At 33.8% G+C, this 20,213-nt stretch overlaps 1 protein-coding gene across 21 annotated transcripts in view; it reads right to left on the minus strand.

Moving 5' to 3' along the window:
- The window catches only part of ROBO2 (roundabout guidance receptor 2), a 608,922-nt gene that overhangs the window by 68,093 nt on the left and 520,616 nt on the right, over positions 1-20,213 (minus strand). For all 21 annotated transcript variants that reach the window (XM_054482584.2, XM_054482581.2, XM_054482583.2 and 18 more), the window contains 4 exons: positions 17,702-17,823; positions 11,411-11,642; positions 8,525-8,649; positions 6,065-6,236 (listed from right to left, as the gene is read on the minus strand). In XM_054482584.2, the coding sequence (XP_054338559.1) occupies positions 6,065-6,236; positions 8,525-8,649; positions 11,411-11,642; positions 17,702-17,823 (651 nt within the window). The remainder of the gene's footprint in view (positions 1-6,064; positions 6,237-8,524; positions 8,650-11,410; positions 11,643-17,701; positions 17,824-20,213) is intronic.

Raw genomic sequence — 20,213 nt, forward strand, 5'->3', positions numbered from 1 at the left:
GTTTTAGCTCATGTTCACCACAAAACTTCCAAACCATGTTAGGAAGACCAGATAAACATACGAGGCTTCTCACCGGAAGCCCAGGAGAGGATCATGCCTTGAAAGTATTTTACTGAGGTTTTGTCTTGAGAATAAGGGCAAACATAAGAAGTCCCATACTAACCAATGTAAAAACTAAGACATCACCGGTTAAAGATGACCAGACAGTAACGTATGTGCCTGCTAGAACACAAACATGCTTCAAAAGATCACAAAATTTTATTTCATCTGCAATGTTCAGTATAGTAAAAAATTACCAGGCATGTGAAAATAAATAAGCAACAAACCGGAAAAATATAACCCAAGGTTAACAGAAAAGATAATCAATAGAAGTAGACTATGAGACAAGCTGGATGTTGAAATAAGGAGAAAAGAACTTGAAGCAGCTACTACAATAGGTGTATGGACTTAATATGGTCATAATAAATGATTACATGGAAAACATCAGAGGGAAATGAAAAGTGTAAAAGAAAGCAAATGGAAATTACAGAACAGGAAAGTGTAATATATGGAATGACCAGTTCTCTGGACACTTCCACTTCTGCCATGAAGAAATAACAGGTATTGGGATATGCACTCCCATCACAAACAAGTAGAAGACTAGGCAAAATATGTGAAAGAAAAGGGTAGGACTGTGATCTCAGACAGAAGGGAAAGAAACAGGGACAACTTCAATATTTTCACAGCTTTGTACCTACAGATAACTTTAAAATATGATGCAGCCAAGACTAACCCAAACATTGCTGAACAGCATCCCTGAGTTGAAAAGACTGAAGCACTCATGCAAGCTGAGGGGACTGAATATTTTTTTTTTTCTTTTCGTAGAGACAGAGTCTCGCTCAGTCACCCAGGCTGGAGTGCTGGAGTGTGGTGGCGTGATCTCAGCTCACTGCAACCTCCGCCTCCCGAGTTCAAGCAATTTTACTGCCTCAGCCTCCTGAGTAGCTGGGACTACAGGTGCACGCCGCCACGCCTGGCTAATTTCTTTTGTATTTTAGTAGAGATGGGGTTTCACCATGTTGCCCAGCTGGTCTCGAACTCCTGAGCTCAGGTAATCAGCCAGCCTCGGCCCCTCAAAGTGCTAGGACTACAGATGTGAGCCACCGCGCCTGGCCAGGGACTGAATTTATGGAGCAGAATATCAGATAAATATGAGAACTGCACTTTTTATTTTAAATTTATTTGCAAGATAACTGACGTTTAACGCAAAAACAACACTAGAGCTATAATTTGTATATTGCTGTTTATTACATAGAAGTAAAAGGTATAATAATAGCAAAAAAAAAAAAAAGACGACAGGAAAAGGAGTGACATTATAGTGCTGTAGGATCCTTATAGTCAAATCCTAGAGCAACTGTCACCAAAGAAATGAGGTGTACCTAATAATCCAAAAGCGGACATAAAATACTAACCCTTTCTCATTTTATCAAAAGAAAGCAGGAAATTTGGAAGATAGTAACAAAGTTAGCAAACAAATAGCAAGATAGTAATTCTAAACAAACACACCAATAATTACATTAATAATAACATTCTGAGTATGCAATAAAAAAGGCAAAGATTGTTAGATTGGATTAAAAAAAACAAGACTGGCTAGGAGAGGTGGCTCATGCCTGAGAGGCCAACGTGTGAGGATCACATGAGGCCAGGAGTTCCAGAGCAGCCTGGCCAACATGGTGAAACCCTGTCTCTACAAAGATACAAAAGTTAGCTGTGTGTGGTGGCATGTGCCTGTAGTTCCAGCTACTCAGGAGGCTGAGGCAGGAGACTCTCTTGAACCTTGGAGACAGAGTTTGCAGTAAGCGGAGATCACCTAACAATGTGCAATTTAATAGAACCGCACGTTCAATACAGAGAAACATGGGTTAAAATGAAAGAATGAAAAAATGACAATCCATGCAGATACTTACAAAAGATGATGTAGCTATACTAATATCAGACAAAGTAAATTTTAGGATAGAGAATCTCACTAGAAAATAAACATAGCCATTTCATAATAATAAAGGGTAAATTTAAAAAGAAGATATAATAATCTTAAAACATACTCACATAAAACAAAGTAGCCAAAACATGAAACACAAACTTATAGATGAAAGGGAGAAATACATAAATCCATAATTACAATAGATTTACACTGTTTTTAGTAATTAAAAGTGCAAATAGAAATCAATGAAGACCTGATAATACTAAGAAATAATTTGACCTGAGATAAAACCTTCCACTGAAAAAACAGAGAAATGCAAATACTTTTCAAGTGTACAAGAAACATTCAATGAGATCAAATCCTGTGTCAAAAAATAAGTCTCCATATTTAATAGAGTAAATTTACACAAAGAAAAATTACTCTGAGGCTCTGGCCTCAGGGGAATTAAAGTAGAAATCGGGAACAAAAAGATACCTGGAAAAATTCCTAAATATTTGGAAATTAAATAATATACTTATAAATAACCTCTATGAAAGAAAAACAGAAATCCTTAAAGAAAAGTTGAAGATAGTTTATATTCCATGATAAATGGAAACATAACAAATCAAAGTTTGCAAGATTCAGCTGTAGAAATGCTTAGAGGGAAATTTAAAACTTTAAAATACCCAAAAAATAGGAAAGGTCTGGAATCATTGATTTATGTTTTGATCTTAAGAGACAAAATAACAGTACATAGAAAAAAAGCAGAAATCAATTGGTTAGAAAACTAACAAAGCCAAAAGTTTGCACCTTGAAAAGATTAATAAAATTGATAAATCCTTATCAAGACTGATTTAAATAGGAAAAAGAGGGGTAGAGAAAAGAAAGAGGGAGGATAGGAAAAAAATGAAAGAGATAGTTCACATACATTTTTAGTATTTAAGATAAAACAGGTGGCATTATTCTATATCTCACAGACATTCAACGATAATAAGGGAATATTGTAAACAACCACATGCGAATAAATTCAATAGCTTAGAAGGATTAGAGAGAGTCACTACTGGGCAAAAAACAAAATATCTATTTACCACAACCAACACAAGAAGAAATACAAATTCTTTTTTTTTTTTCTTTTTTTTTTTTGGAGTCGCCTCAGCTGGAATGTGGTGGTGTGATCTTGGCTCACTGCAACCCACACCTCCCAGGTGGATTCAAGTGATTCTTGTGCCTCAGCCTCCCAAGTAGCTGGGATTATAGGCGCCCGCCACCACACCTGGGTAATTTTTGTATTTTTAGTAGAGACAAGGTTTCACCATGTTGGCCAGGCTGGTCTCGAACTCCTGACCTCAAGTGATCTGCCCACCTCAGCCTCAGAAACACAAATTCTGAATAGACCTGAATTCATATATTTTTTATATATATATATATTTAATTCACAAAGAAAAGCATAGATATAACCACTGAATTCTAGAAAATATTTAAGGAAGAGGTAAGTCCTAAAAAATTTTCACATAATTTAGAGGAGGAAGGAATGCTTCCCAAACTGCTTTGTAAAACCAGCCACCTGATTTCAAAACTGGAAAAAGAAAACTACAGATCAATATTCTAATGAACATAGATGCAAAATTATTTACCAAATATTAGTAAATTCAGCCACATCTATGAAATGGATAATGTATCATGACCAGTTGTGATTTATCCAAGAATACAAGGTTGATTTACCTTTAAAAGTCATTCAATAGAATTCATCACATTAACACAAACAAGAAGAGAGAGAAAACATGATTATCTGAAAACACTTAAAAAAATTTCACAACTACTAAAATGAGTAAGTGAGGTAGTAAGGCCACAAAGCACAAAGGCTATTTAGAAATTAAATTTATGTGTAATACAAAACAATTGGAAAAATAAATTTTAAAAATCCATTTATAATAGTGTAAAAAAACATCAAATAGGCCAGATGAAGTGGCAGGACCTCATGCCTGTAATCCCAGCACTTTGGGAGGCCACGTCAGGCGGATTTCTTGAGGTCAGGAGTTTAAGACCAGCCTGGCCACAATAGAAAAACCCTGTCCCTACCAAAAATACAAAAATTAGCCGGAAGTGGTGGTGCATGCCGGTAGTCCCAGCTGCTCAGGAGGGTGAGGTGGGAGGATCACTTGAACCTGGGAGATGGAGGCTGCAGTGAGCCAAGATCGCACCACTGCACTCAAGCACTCCAGCCTGGATGAGAGAGAGAGACTTTTTCTCAGAAATAAAAACAAAACAAAAAACATATACAAAAAATCAAATGCTCAAGAAATGTGTTGACACACTAAAAACTATAAAATATTGGAACAAAGTAAAGAACACTTAAATAATGGAAACATATATCGCGTTCATGGAAAGAGTTATTATTAAAATATTTACTCTACCCATTTTGATGGATGTATTTATTCACTTCATTTTCACTCACCATTCCAACACAGTTGTAGAGATATCAACAAGCTGATTTGAAAAGTATGTGGAAAAGCAGAAGGCCTATAATAAGCAAAATAACTTTGCAGGAGAAAATGATGGAGTATTCATGTTACCTGATTTCAAGGCTTACTGTGAGCTACAGTAACCAAGACAGTGTGGTTTGGCATATGGATAGACATATAAACAAATTGAATCCCATAGGGAATCCAGGAATGCATCCATGAATATATGATTAACTGGTGGAAAGGAAAGTCCTTTTAATAAATTATGAGTACATAATTTGATATACATATGGAAATAAATAAGCCTCATTCCTTTAACCACATTACAGTTACCATTAGACGAATTATAGACCTCCGCATAAAAGCTAAAATTATAAAGCTTCTAGAAGAAAATATCCTCAGTATCTAGAGGTAAGCCACAATTTCTTAGGAAGCACTAAATATCAGAGAAAAAATGATAAATTGTACTTCATTAAAATGTAATACTTTTGTTCATCAAATGACACTATTAAGAAAATGAATAGGGAAGTCATGGACTGGGAGAAAATATTTGTAACACATATGCATGGAAAAGAATTTGTATCCAGAATGTATAAATAGCTCCTACTAATCAGTAACAAGAGACAATTCAATTTTTAAAAGGCAAACGTGGTCAATTCACAAAAGAAATTATGTGGATGGCCAATAAGCTCGACATTATTAGTCATAAAAGAAAATTCAAGTTAAAATCACAGGTTATCCCAATTAGAATGGCTAAAAATCACAAAAACTGGAAACATCAAATGTTGGTGACAATGCAGGGCAACTGGAAGTCATTTTTCTCGCTGGTGGCAGTATGAAATTATATAACAATTTGAATATTGTTTAGCAGTTTCTCATAAACTCAAACTATACAACTCTTTTACCCAGAAATTAGTTTCTAGGTATTTCTCCAAAAGGACACAAACATTTACACAGTAATATTCATTCTGTCAGGTGAAAAGCAGATAAACAAAATATGGCATATTCATACAAGTGAATACTGCTCAGCAATAAAACGTATGAACTGAATAATACATACATGGATGAATTTCAAAAACATTATCCTTAGTGAAAGAAAACAGATTTAAAAAATCACATTCTGTATGATTCCATTTATATACATCTCAAGAACAGACAAACATAATCTATGATAATAGGGAACAATTTTATGCAATTATGATATTAGATTTAATGTGATTTCTTCTTTGGGATGGTATATTTAGATTACAAAGCTTATTCTGGCCTGTTTCTTGTTAATTTTTGACATTTCTCTGACTAAGAGGAAGCACACAGATTTGAAACATGGTGGTCTCTCTTCAGTAACTATCTCATTTTCATTATATTTCAATGGCACCAAAATTGCCAATGAGGCAATTGATTAAAAATAATTTTTAAACTACCTTTCAGCATTTAAACTCTTAAATAATGCAATTTTAAAAAGGTTCTGGGACTTTTAAGAGCATGATCAATTGCACCAAGTATTTTTGTAAGAAACCCTAGTCAGTTAACCCATTTGTCAATATGATATGTGTACCCTATCATTCATAAGTGTATATTCACTATTAATACGTTGATGCAAAATCATCATCCACCTTGTCAGCTGACTGATTCTAAAGCACAGACCACATAGTTTGATACTCACCGATTATTATTGGCTGTGGCTCACTTTTTACTCCAACCCCTGCACTGGTACTAGCTGCAACCTCTACCCGGTATTGAATACCTGGGAATAATCCACCAATTATTACGGACCGAATGGCTGCATCCACAGTTTTGTTGATATGGAATCGTGTTTCATTTCCTAGACACCAGATCTACAGAAATGGAAAGTGAATAACACATGGGTATAATATTATCATTTCTGGTAACAAGACACTATAGCTGATCAAATGTTTTTTTAATCATAACCTATCTATCTTCTAGGCTTATAGAAGTTTTGCAAATGACATCTTCTAAAGTTCAACCTCTGCAGTTTATTTGTAAGTGTATATGTAAGTGTGTTTGTGTGCACGTGCACCTGTATTAAAGGAAGAACAATAAGGGAAGCTGAAACTATGCCATGTTCATTTATATCTTATTCTCAGCACTGAATGCTCATAGTGAGTAATTTAGAAAGCACAGTGATTTCTTTAACATCTCTGGTATGTGGTCTTTGGTTGCAAATGGCATTTTCATATGGATTAAAACACAAAATTTCCTCTGTTTTATTTATCAAGATTTATTGTGCATATAATCCACTAAAATATGGTGATTATAAGTTGTAAAACCTAAGGTATATACGTAGACATCTAAGTAATTTATATTTCATTTAAGAAAATATTAACTTACACAGAAGTAGTTAACAAGATTAATTGACCTAAGTTGTAGGTATTGACTAAAATGAAATTAAAGTCAATATTTATGTTGACAGCAATAAATCTAATATTGATCAACACATATCTACACACACATACACATTCATGAGAACAAAGTGGTGGCAAGTCTTTAGACATTGATGTTAAGGAAGTTAGGCTTTTATTTCAAGTAGGAATCAAATTTTAGGGCATCTTCTTGGATATAGAAATTGTTCTGATAAAATGTGTTATGAAAAGAAATCCGCTGTGTATCCACATTTGTATTCATATTATACAATATTTTAAAATCTACAGGTAGACACATATGTAGGAAAACATATGATTTGTTTTGGAGCAGGTAAGTTCCCAAAATTTTTCAGTAAAAAATAATTCTTGTGAATCATGTGTTTCTTTTATTGATATATGATATCTATGTTCTTAGTGAAGGAATATTTAGCTCTTACCTACATATGTGCTTTGAAACCAAAATATGACAAGTCTCTAGAGAGTGAGAACGTTTACAACTTATGGAAAAAAAATTCATCATGTTGTAAAAAAAAGTAACAATATTTAACTACATGGAAATTTAGGATATTTAGTGCCAAATGGTACAAAAATAAATTCCTAACCTCATTAAAACACACACACACACACTCAAACTCACACAGAGTAGATAATTTGTTACTCTGTTAAAATAATGTCCTAATGCTTATAAAATCTTAGAATCTATATAATTATTGTATTGTAAAAGCATTTATTCTTGTTTCTTAAGCATGTGTCTTTACATGATAGAAATCATTTTAAAATAAATCCTTATACCTTTAGTCCATTCATTTGCTTTAGCAGGTTATTCTTTAATAAAATTCTATGTAAAAATTAATATTTCCTTAGAAATAAAATTTAATCTGCAAACTTTTGAGTAAAATTATTCAGCTTAATATTAAATACCAACTTTGAATTTTTTAGGTGAAATGGGTGTCTAGTTTTGTATTATATTAGATGTATAGAATATGCTATTTTCAGAAATCTAGAAATATTTATTAATAGATGATACCAATAGATCATTTATTAATAAATTATAGTTTTGAATTTTACAAAGATTAATGAGGGGTTTTTCATTCACATGGGTCTAATCACAACACAAACAGAATCTTATTTTGAAAACTTAGAAACACTTTCTACGTTAAACACCAAATGATGGCAATGAAACAATAGATATATGTTTCTGAACAGCCAAAAATTCATCAGTTGAAAAATGAGACAATCAACTGTTTTTTCTGTAAGTCAGTATTTTGTAAAATGTGTTGTTTCAGTGGCTTTTTTTCAGGTGAAATATTCTACACAACCTCAATAAATAGACAAAAGTAGCATCTAGAGTGAGGGTCGGTGCTGCCACAACCCACTCCACCTCTTTAACCCCCGAAGCATCTTTTTTTCTGAGAACATGGTTTAAAAACAGCTGCCTTAAAGCTTCTTATGCAGAATTCTAATAACAAAGATAAAACTCATTTTCTAGGCTTCACAACCTACTCTGTGTCCCATCTCTTTAAATCCTTGAGGTTGTAGAATCACACTACACAGAAAACCATTTCACTGATGTGGTTTAATACCTATGCATTTGTTTCATTCTCTGTCACACAGAAATATAAATAAAAACTTTACGCTTAAACTGAATAAGAGAACCTTTAGAGATGTGTCTCATTCGTGAGACACTGAGATTTCTCTGGGAACCTTTACATGAGAGCTGTCCTTCTTCACCCAGGTCCTACCTTGTATTCTTGGATAATTCCATTCTGGTGATCTGGAGGAGGAGGATCCCAGGAAACACTAATACTTGTGCTATTGTAGCTTCCAACTGTCAGTACAGTGACAGACTGTGGTGGGGCACTTGGGGCTGTAGAGGAAGTAATTAGAATAAATGCAGACTATAAGCCTTGGTGCACGTTTGTGCTACTTCCAGAATATGAGTATAAAGACAAGATGCAGGAGGCTCTGGCTTCCAGGAGTTCTGAATGCACACGGTGTTCAAAAGTGACAGTTTTTTTGAGAAATATTCTTTAAATACAATATCTAGATTTAAAGCAAATGCAACAGCTTTTGTAATATGCTCTCAATAATAAATTTAGCAGCTAACATTCTAATAAGTGTTTTCTATGCACCCCGCACAGAGCTAAGTGTCAGGTTTAATTCTCGCATTAACCTCAGGAGGTAGAAACAACTCTTATCTCGGTTTTACAGATGAGGAAACAGAAGGTTACCGTAAGAGACTTAGGAGAGTCAAACAGCAAGTCAGAATTTGAGCCGGTGTATGTCTGATTTTAGAACTCTACTCCAATAGGCTGTCTTTCTAAAAACAACCATAACTTCTTCTAACCAAAATTATTCTGAGAGGACATATTCCAGTATTTATCACATGTTATTTCTGAACGGTGGCATTATTGACAGCTTTTTTGGTATGCTTTTAGCTTGTGCTTACTAAATAAAAACAGAAACATAACTATAAATGTCATCAACACAGAAAAAACTTCTTTTTCTTCCCATACTGGGAAATATAATTGACTGCTATAAATTGACCCGCAAATTAAGAATGAAAACTTATATTATATGGATGGGCAAGGGACTCCGATGATAAAAATGAAAACAGTTCATGTTGGGTCAAATGTGAAACGGGAAGATTTTGATTTCCTACAATAATTCTCTGCCTTTGTAATTTCTCCTATAACTAATTACAACCATACTGAGAAAAGGCAAGAGAGAAGCTCTTCCTGATTTTAGACTGCCGCATCTCTCTTTTAATGTCCCTGAGAACTAAGAAATAATAACTTTATGGAAAAAGTTATTTATTCTCAGTGAGTCTTTGAATTAAAACCAAAGGTGGGGGTAGTTAAAATCATAGTATTACATAACATACTTCTTGACAGTTTAAAATATCAAATAATTTGGTGGCATTAATGGCTTTTTATATAGAATCATCAATGCTTGCGTAGCTGTACACAGTTTAGTTTTTTGAAACTATCCTAAATATCCTAAAATATATTTTAAAAGCCTGACAGCAGATATCCCATGTTTTGTAAATATGTCATGACATATTTCACTTAGGTATAGCCATATTTGCATTGAGATATAGGACACACACAGCAACATGTTAACACAGTACTGCTCTTTCCTATTCCTCTTTGTGACAATATTGCTCCAAAATATGGCATGACGACATAAATCCGACCACTTGTCTATGAGCCTTGTAGTTATTAAGCAGACTGCATTGAAAAATAAGACTTTCAGAATGGGTTTCTCATTCACCTTGCTGCTGGCTCAGCGAGAACACCGTGCCTGCTTCCTGACAGGTCAATTATTCCAGGACTCAGCTTCTTTCTACAGATGTGAAAGAACCCAAATCGCTGCTCATCATTCCCAGACACAGCCCAGCTGAGTTCCATTTGTTACCGTCACATAGCCACAGAAATTGGGGATGAATGTATACCCAACAGGGACAAATGTCTAATCCAGAGGAAAAGTCTAACTGCAGTGAAATGGATTTTGGAAATAGGCTTCAAAGAGGGCATTCTGTGTTAAGGGGACCTGCTCCACTCATTAACACCACCAATTTGCAACACAGAGTGAAATTTAATGATGAATAAAGATATGATGATAATGATTATTATTTTTAAACATGTTGGCAAGAAGAAAAGATACTATTATAATTACTGGTAACTTTTCAACATATCCTAAAAATAGATTAATGGTGCCTTTTTAAATATGCATTTTTGCCCTGCCAGTGTATCACACTGCAAAACAATGGGAAGATGACATTTTTACCATGTTGTGTAAGAAATGCATAATTTAAGAACTCTTTGGTCAAGCACACAGATGTTAACGTGGGCAACCTATATACATTTTTTTAAGGCTTCTCTTATTTTGTATGAAATATGTTTAGAGAAAGGGCTTTTTACAAGAGTTGTGAGCACAAAATTAATACAAAAGCAGAATGGAGGGATTTATTTCATTTGGCATCTCCTTTTTTTTAACTTTAATGACAACATTTATTATAAGCCTCTTGTTTGGTGAAAGAGATACTACTAAATGAACTGGTGGAAAGCTTGTGTTCATCACAGATTGACTTTAACATACCTTTAGGTAAGAAATGGTCCAAAGTGGGGAGAATGAGGGAACTTCACTAAGAAGAAAGCTACTGGAAATACTCAAGTGCCCTTCCTGATTAGAAACATGGGTTTGACTGGCAGTGCCCACAGGAAAAAGTGGCTAATAAAAGAAAATGTCACACTTAACTATAACAAAAAAAGAGTAGTCACAATGAACAGCCTGTGTTCTCAAATTTCCAGTCATCTGTTTTCCATGATCCAAATGAACTAAATCTACACAAAATATAGGGGAATATTTAATAATCCAATTCAAGTGAACTTAAAAACGTAAGATTTGGTGCAAATGGTTACTTAAGAAAAATTCAAATTACATTAGTGTCCTTTTTTCTGCTTGTCACATTCTATAGAATTCTCAGAATAAAAGGAGAAAACGACACTTCCTCAATTTACTTTTAGGTGATATCTTTCCATTCTTCTAAGGAAGATAACAAATAGGTACTGTAACAGAAATTAGTGTCATCATGTTGGATTTATATTCAAAATCTGAATACTGACCTTCTTCAGTAGTACGAACCGTTTTAGATTCACTATCCATTCCTTGGAACTCATTAAAATATGGCCGTACTTTAATTTCATAAGTCACCCCCTTCTTCAGGTTGACTAAGACAGCACTCCGTTCAGTCGGGATTTTGGCATCTAAATTCTGCCACGAAGATGTCGCCTGCAGACCTGAAGTCTGACGATACATCACTCGGTAGCCTTGGATAAACTGGGGTTGGCGATCAACCTGAAAAACATAGTTAAGGGCATTTGAAACTAAAGGAAAGTATTTTAGACATCACAATGAATTTGTCCTCTTTTCATTTGTCCGTATTTCTGTCCTCATAACTGTCAACTGAGTGACGTCATGGCTTTCTAGCTAATCTCTCTGCTTCTAATAACTTCTATCCTTTTAGAGTTCAGATTGCTCCCAAGATTGTTTCCAAAATGAAGATTGGAAGAACTCTCTCTCCTGTTTAAAATACCTCACAGTATCTAAGATACCAACCTAATTAATTAACATTCCTTGGATTAGCACAAGGGCCTCTCAAAGGCCAGACCTGCCAATACCTCTAGCTTTGTATCTCCTCTGCTTACCCTTTTTCTGCATCCAACAATTCCCTTTTATGTGGCTTTATATGTAATATGCCCTTTGTCAGGGATTTCCAATCTCATCCTTTGTCTATTCACTAACATCATCACTCAATCAAAACACAGGTTTTGGGTTCCTACTCATAGGTGCCAGAAATTCTGCTGAGCTCTGGGGGTAAAATGGACAATGAAAACAGAGTCAGCCCCTGCCCTCATGAGCTGAGGTGAGAATATAGAGTCCAGGTAGAAGGTAGGAGTGGTCTAATAACGACTGAACCATGGTCAAGTTACAATCATAAAAAAAAAGCATAAACAAATGTTAAGAAGGAGAAGTGCCAGGAGCTAGGAAAGCCTATAGTGGAGTGGAGAGAAAGGTGACTGAGTTGGGAAGCAGAGACAAAGCTTCCCCGAAGAATTTGTTAAGTGCTAGATAGGCAAGAAGAGCAGGATTTACCCAGGAAAACAAATATGAGGACATCATGTATAAAGTCCCTGTGGCTGGAAAAAGCATACAATGCAGATTAAAGTTGTAGAGCTAGAGCATTTGTTTTAAAAGCATATGAACGTTTATACCCATTACCAAATATTAAATGAAAAACTTTTACTAATTTACCAACTTCTGACTCTTCAATTGTCCCATTCTTGACAAAATTTGACAACTTTTTGATATCTTCATTTATTTAAGGTACAGTAAGAAGCTATTTTAATTAACAATCTAGGATTAAACTCATACCAAATAGAACTTTTAAAAAGTGTTTTTGTTTTGTTTTAAAAAGTGTTTTGACAATCACCTAAAAATCAAATATATAAAAATGCAAGATTAAAAAATGAAATATATTCTTCTCTGTACACATTTATTTTAAAATATTTACCAGGGTTTTATGGTTGTTTCATTTTCAGGGAGAAAACAACTATGGATTTTAAAAATTAGTTTTAAAAATTAAGCATCTTTTAATACTTTGTCATGTTTTTAGAAACACTTGATTTAAACACATACTATGATAGCATGTTCCAACTAATATCCCTTATCATAGTTTAATAGCTATAGTCTAACAAGGCTTAAATTTGACATACTTCACTATCAAATAAAGTGTAAAGATTAATGGAAAAGAAATGGAATAACCTCATTTCAGGAAGTTTGTAGAGAAAGAGGAAATAAAAAAGAGAATAATGGAGATGGTTATTAATTTCAGCTTTAAACAAATTTCTTTGTCCAAGAAATTTGAAATTTGTTCAGCATTTGAAATTTGTTTCCACATTTGTTGAAATGTTGAATTTGTCAGCAGGTTATAAACAAAACGTATTCTTTCATGTATTAACTACTAACATCTCTTCTTTAGTTGCAGTATTGTTTTACTTATTTTTAATTGAGGGCAGCAAATGAATATTAGCTAAAAATATTGGCTTTAGAAAGTTAAAAATGCAGAGCCTCAATAAAAATACAGTGGAACAAAAGGAAATACTTAGAATGTCCAAACGAGAAAACTCCCTCAATTAAGTGTGTGTGTGTGTTTCTATGTATGGCTAATTCCAGTTTCCCAGATAAGTCTCAACAAGAATGAATTCCTTCACCCACCTGAAAGCTTTCTCACCCTCAAAGACTTTCTGAAGTTAGTGCTACACTTGTATGAGGTCAGATAAAAAAAAAAGTGAGCCCAGGTGTAACATGGAAGCTGGTGATCGGCAAGTCCTCATTCATGCTACCTGTTTACGTTTCTATCACTGGACACATTCTTTGAAAAGCAGGAGTTTTTCTGACACTATGAAATAAGGCAACCAAGAGGCGAAAAGTTAAATTTATGAGAGCCAAAGAGAGATGACTTTCATAAAAACTGTCAGTGTTCAAAAAAACCCTTGCAGTATATGTTAAAACAACATTAAGTTTGCATTTTATAAACTTCTCTGCATTTGCTTTAAGTGAATTTATATACTGAAAGAAAGGCATAACTCACAATAATAGCTTGTTAATACTGAAAGAAGCAAGCTGTGTTTTTAAGAAGAACATTAAGCAGCTGTTTCCAGATGAAGGGAGTCTGTAAATCAGGGTAAATTGGTTTTATCCATGTTTGGTTTTCATTAATTAAGTGTTTTAGGGACTTTATGAAGCTAATGTTCACTACAAAACATTGTTTTGCACACTTCAGTGTACACTATCGTCAGCCAGTATATCGTATGGGGCTTCTTAATAGTTAAATCGTTTAACTTGTGTGCAGTGGCAATGCATTTTTTTTTTCAGGAGGAAATTTGTTGTTACAGGTGGAAGCAGAAATGAAAACACTGAACATTTACTTTAAAAAAAAATAGGTGAGATTTTTACTGGATGTGTGTTCTACCCTACTAAATTTTGGAGCTCATTTTGACAGGTGGTCATTTTCAAGTTAGGCCATATGTTTGTTACGAGTTTTATTAACGTTCTGATTATAAGAAAGAGGATTTTCTTTTAGAGTTGATTACAATCAGAGTCTGACCACAGATTCATGGGTTTATATATTTTTTTAAATAGTATTTTCTGAAACATGAATAAAAAGAGAGTTGTCTTAAGGAAAAAGTAAAATGATTACGAGAACTTCAGGCTTCCAGCCATAAGCCTCAACTTGAATTAGACTTCAACCTCTTAAACTTTCTGAACCTCAGTTTACTTAATTTGCTCACATAATACCTATATCTCAAGGGCACAGAAACAATCAAATGACTGATATAAGTGAAAGCATTTTGCTGGCTTTAGAGATGCACAATGATAAAGCATAATTGTTAAGGAAGCAACAGGCTAAAAAAGAAGAGGGCTTATATGTGGCCCTAAAATCAGCAATCTAGTTAAACTGTTTAAGCGTGATGCTTCATATTTACCTTTTCCATTTACAAAACAAAACAACATAACAACTTGATATAAAGCAAAAATTCAAAGTGAATTTTCTTTGATGGGTTTAGCTGCTAAGGGTCTGATCTGGTTTTAGCAGACTTCTGAAATTCTAGTTTGTCGAAGCACTCTTTTCAATCTCTGTGGAATAATGCTTAATGGGCAAAGAGTATGTAATTCTTTTTGTCCTTGAACAAAACAAAGACAAAAAGTAAAGCTAGAATAATCATTTTTCGGTAAGTGACTTATTGCTATTTTTCTTTATGGAACAGCAGGTTTCTTATCATTTTTGCCCACACTCATTCTAAAAGCAGCCATTTTAGAAAGCAGTTGTTGCTAACCATTGTTGTTTCAAGTTTAGCCTGGTGAGGAGGGGGACAGCCAGTGGTCTCTCCAGTAGTTATGTCTTGTGCCTTTGGTCATTAATCCTACCAACCACTGGGAAACTTCCTCAGCTGGCCCAAAACCTAATCACATGGTGGGGAATTATTTCTCCCTTCAACCCCAACACTTCTGTAAAGCAAATGCTAACATTTTGATAATTTAAATAACATATGCATTTAGTAAATTGAAAATATTACATTAATAAAAGAGTTACACAAATTATTTGACCACTGGACACACCCCAGTCTGACTTTATTTCACTTAATTTACCTCTTTCAAGTGCATATTTATGTCATGTGCAACTACAAAGTCATGGAGAACAATATGCTGTGATATTAACTGAATTCTTTCTTTTATTAAAAAAAGTGTAAAATGTATGAAAACAACTGATTTGATCATTCAACAAACAGTTATTAAAAGAGTACTTCATAATAGACACTCTGCTCTGAAAAAAACAGAAATGAAAGAAATTGGCTGTAGTCTCACAGAAGTTACAGCCCATGACGGGGATAGATGTGCAAACTAGTAATGATAGCTTCTTGGGGTACAGAGATGAATAGACAACATCCCCCTCCTGGAAGAACTCCCAGTCTACTGTCATGCAATATTGATCTAATGCTATTTAGTCTTGAAACTAAGTGACTTTAAAGTGATTAACTTCATCAACATAATGACTTTGATTCTTACCCAAAGAATTCCCACATTTAGATGCAGCTTAAAAGAATCCCCCTTATAACTTTCAACAGAACAGAGACTTTTTACAATTGAGAAAAAGGAAAAATACTATGCTGTGAAAAATACAAAGTTCCTTTGGCTTTGTTAGTTTTGTATCTACTCAAGGGTACTGAAAGATAGAAAAGGCATGGCAGATAATACCCCCTACTGTGCCACTGTAAAAATGATAACGTAATTGTGTTCCCTTCATAGGAACAGAAGACTAGAAACCAATATATGCAGAAAATGGAATAAATCTATGCAAAATTATGTCAAAACTGGAATAAGAAAGTGTAATCCTAAATAATCATAATTACTCTTAAAACATTATAAACTTAGTCTTATTTTTAAAATAAGACTAACCCAATTTTGTACTCATAAACCAATAATTTGACTGATTATGTAGTTTGCTTTAAGGAGTAACAATATGGAACAATAACAAAAAAAGCCTGAATAGCTAAGGCAATCCTAAGCAAAAAAGAAGGAAGAAGGAGGCTTCATGCCACTCAACTTTAAACTACATAACAGGGCTACAGTAACCAAACTGGGATAAAATGTTTGCAAATTATGTATCCGATAAGGCATTTGTATCTAGACTATATAAACACTTACAAGTCTATAATAAGAAGACAAACAAAATAGAGTGTATAAACACTTGTAAGTCTATAAGAAGACAAACTCTTTGTCCAAAAATGGACAAAGAGTTTCAATAGACATTTCTCTTAAAAAAAAGTTCAATTAGGATATGAGAAGATGAATATGATTAGTCATTAAAGAAATGCAAATCGAAACCACAATTATATACCACTACATACCCACCAGAATGGGTATAATCCAAATGGCAGATAATAATAAGTGTTGGCAAGGATGTGAGAACAAAATGGCAAGGATTTGAGAGAATCTGGAACACTGAAACATCGCTAGTGAGAATAGAAAATGCTATAGCCACTTTGGAAAGCATTTTGGCAGTTCATCAAAATATTAAATGGAGAGTTACCAATATTACTGAACAATTTGTAGGTTTATACCAAGATAAATGAAAACATGTGTCCACCCAAAGACTTGTACTCAAATGTTCATAGCAGCATTATTCATAATAGACAAAACTGGAAACAACCCGAACATCCATCAATTGAAGAAGGAATAAACAGAATGTGAAGTATCCATAAAATGGAATACTATTTGATAACAACAAGAAACAAAGTCCTGATACACGCTCCAACATGGATAAATCTCAAAAACATTATGCAGAGTGAAAGAAGCTAGACACAAAAGACCATATATTGCACAATTGTACTCATATGAAAGGTCCAGAATAGGCAAATCTACAAAAACATAGAGTAGATTAGTGTTACACAGGGCTACGGTAGGGGAAATGAGAGAATCAATGTTAACAGGCACAGGATTTCATTTGGGGATGATGAAATTTTCTAAAATTAGATTTTGGTGATAATTTTAAAACTTTAAATACACTAAAAATCATGAAGTTGTTCACTTTATGGTATGCTAATTATATCACAAGAAAGCTGTTAGAAAATTCAGAAGACAGAATATGCCATGTTTATATAATAATCAATCTATTCTTACTATGTTTATTCTAGTAACTTTTTAATTTGTTGATTTTCTTTACTGTCATCGATTACACCTTGATTTTAAATGGCGAGAATTTTTATTATCATTTTTTGTTCATTTGCATTTTTCCTGTTTTGCTTTCCCTAAAGAGAAGAGATTACTATAAATATTTGCCTTTGAAAACTTACCGTCCACGTGACCTGAACAGTGGTGGGGGTCAGTACAACTGGATTATGAAGACGGACAAGGACATCTCCTAGTTCTTTCTGCACTTGCCTGTGGTCCACTCCTTGTGCTGGTGGGCTGATATCTGCAGTTAGATAAGATAATCATTCCCAATTTTTAAAAATTCGTATTAAAATTACAACTTATTTTATGTAAATCAACATCATGTCTTTAGAACTAATTACAGGGAAACAAAACTAAAACTCTTTTGTGACAAAAAGCATTTAAGCCTATATATATAAATATACCACTGTGGTAGGACGTAATGAGAGTTGATATTGATCTTTATTAAAAATATATTAATAAAAGAGTATTTATAATCCCTCATCCTCATTCAAATGCAGACACACTGCTGCATAAGATCACTTATTTTCTTACTAAAGGATAAAGTATGTGCTGTAAGACTTCTCTACAGAAGTCTAGAAAGATCTCCAGAAAGATGAGCTTTGTACAGATGTTGGTGTATTGAATGATTTTCTGGATTTGTAAATTGGAATATATCTAAAAACTGATGCTAAGGGACCTGTTAATCCCTTGCCCCAATTTGCAGGTTGTGTGTTCTTCTTGACCTACTTCAGTCTGGGAGCATGGATGGAGAAGTAATGGTGGACTAGGAAAGTGAATTCTGTCATTAAAGGTAAATAGAGTTGGGGGAAGAGGGGAAACAGCTCCTCAAATTTGCAAAGATACTTTTGACAGAAATAGTTATAATACTGATAACATGTTCTAAAGTAATACATTTTGAGCAGTACTCTAATACCTGACACGAGGTCATGCAGCCATTTTTAGGAATAGTGGTGGGGAGAAGGGAAGAAAGAAAGGTGACGTTTAAAATATTATACCCTCAGTCACATATTGTTATGCCACCTTATTCATCAGTCTCCTAAGTACTATTCTATTTCTCTATACGATGGTTTATATTCTTGGTCCATTAAGAAAAAAGGATAAATTATAGGCTGTGTCCATTAAGAAAAAATGATAAATTATAGGCAGCTAAGTCCATCAAATTGATATTAAACATTGAATTTTACACATACTCAGATTAACATTTTAAACTGGTACACAATGTTTTTGAATTGTTTTTCTCCAACTACTGTATTTAAGAAAGGAAGTCTAATTTAAAGTTATTTATTTTCTTAATCCTGTTTTTTCTTATTATCTCAGGCTACAATGCACGAGCACTCTCACAGAAGTATTTTTAAGAAAATCTCTCAGCTATTACTTAAATTGGGAGCACTAACTTAAATTGGGTCGTAAATAATTGGGAATAATACTTACGTAATGTTTTTCCAGTTCTACTTTTTTTTTTCATTTTTAACATAAACAGTAAAATGAAGTTTGACTTAATTTGGAAAAAAGTCCCTTTATGTGAATAACATTAATCTATGCCTATATATGTATGTTCTGTTTTGATGTTGATAAGGCAAGTATTTGTACTTTTAATGAAATAAAAGATTTCTAGATTCTCTGTTATTCAATACCTTTGAAAAATAAGAGTTCACAGTGCAAAATGTTCTTTGAAAAAGAAGAAGTGCTTTGCAGATTGCAAAGCTGCTGAAAGTATGGTATCCAAAAATAATCCTGACCGTCAGACACAACGCATGGGTTTTCCTATTAAGTATTTGTTAAGAGCACAGAAGTCTTTCACTCTATATATTCTTTCCATTGGAACAAACCAGACCACAAACAACTTTTCATTAATCTTTCTTGACCTTTTCACTGAGAGTTATTTTATGAGTCAAGATTTAGTGACTAGCATAGTTACCGAATGATCAAAAAGTTCTGCCAGATACAATCACACCAAATGTCTTCCCATTCTGATCTCTCTCTACCTTTCATTGGCTACTCACAAAAACTATTTCTATGCACAAAGGTACAAATGATCACGGTACTACAATTTCTTGACTTAAAATTGTACACATCTTCCATTTTAAGTTCAATAATAAAATTTACACACTTGATTCTAACACAGTAAAAAGCAATCGGATTTAAGGAAGGTAAAATATAACTGGGTTCAAATTTCAGATTTTCAAATTCCTTGTTGTGCTTTTTCTTTCTCAAGAGACAGGTTCTTTACCTACAGGCCCTTTATCCTCATGGAAAATTAATCACGTTACTGCTTAGAGAACAATAGCAAAATGGCATTCCCTCCCCCCTTGTCTGTCATCATGTCAGCAACGTTACAAAGTCACGTGGTGACTTTATTTCAGTCGATTCCTTTAAGGTGCCCTTCTCTGTTATAATAGCATGCTAGTTACTATCACTGAACTACATTGTAATTATAATAATATTTGATGGCTGTATGGTGCTTTTCATTGCATAAAAATACTACTTTGAATTATACCTTGTTCAAAGTCTTTTACAAATAAGAAATAATTAACCCTTTCTGAAGAACCCTGTGGGAAGTAGCTTATAAAAAATAATAAAATTACCGTTTCTATTTTATTAATTTCTTTTACCTACTTGTCAGAAGGG

This window comes from Pongo pygmaeus, chromosome 2 (genome assembly GCF_028885625.2).
Source record: "Pongo pygmaeus isolate AG05252 chromosome 2, NHGRI_mPonPyg2-v2.0_pri, whole genome shotgun sequence".
In the NCBI taxonomy this organism is placed as follows: domain Eukaryota; kingdom Metazoa; phylum Chordata; class Mammalia; order Primates; family Hominidae; genus Pongo; species Pongo pygmaeus.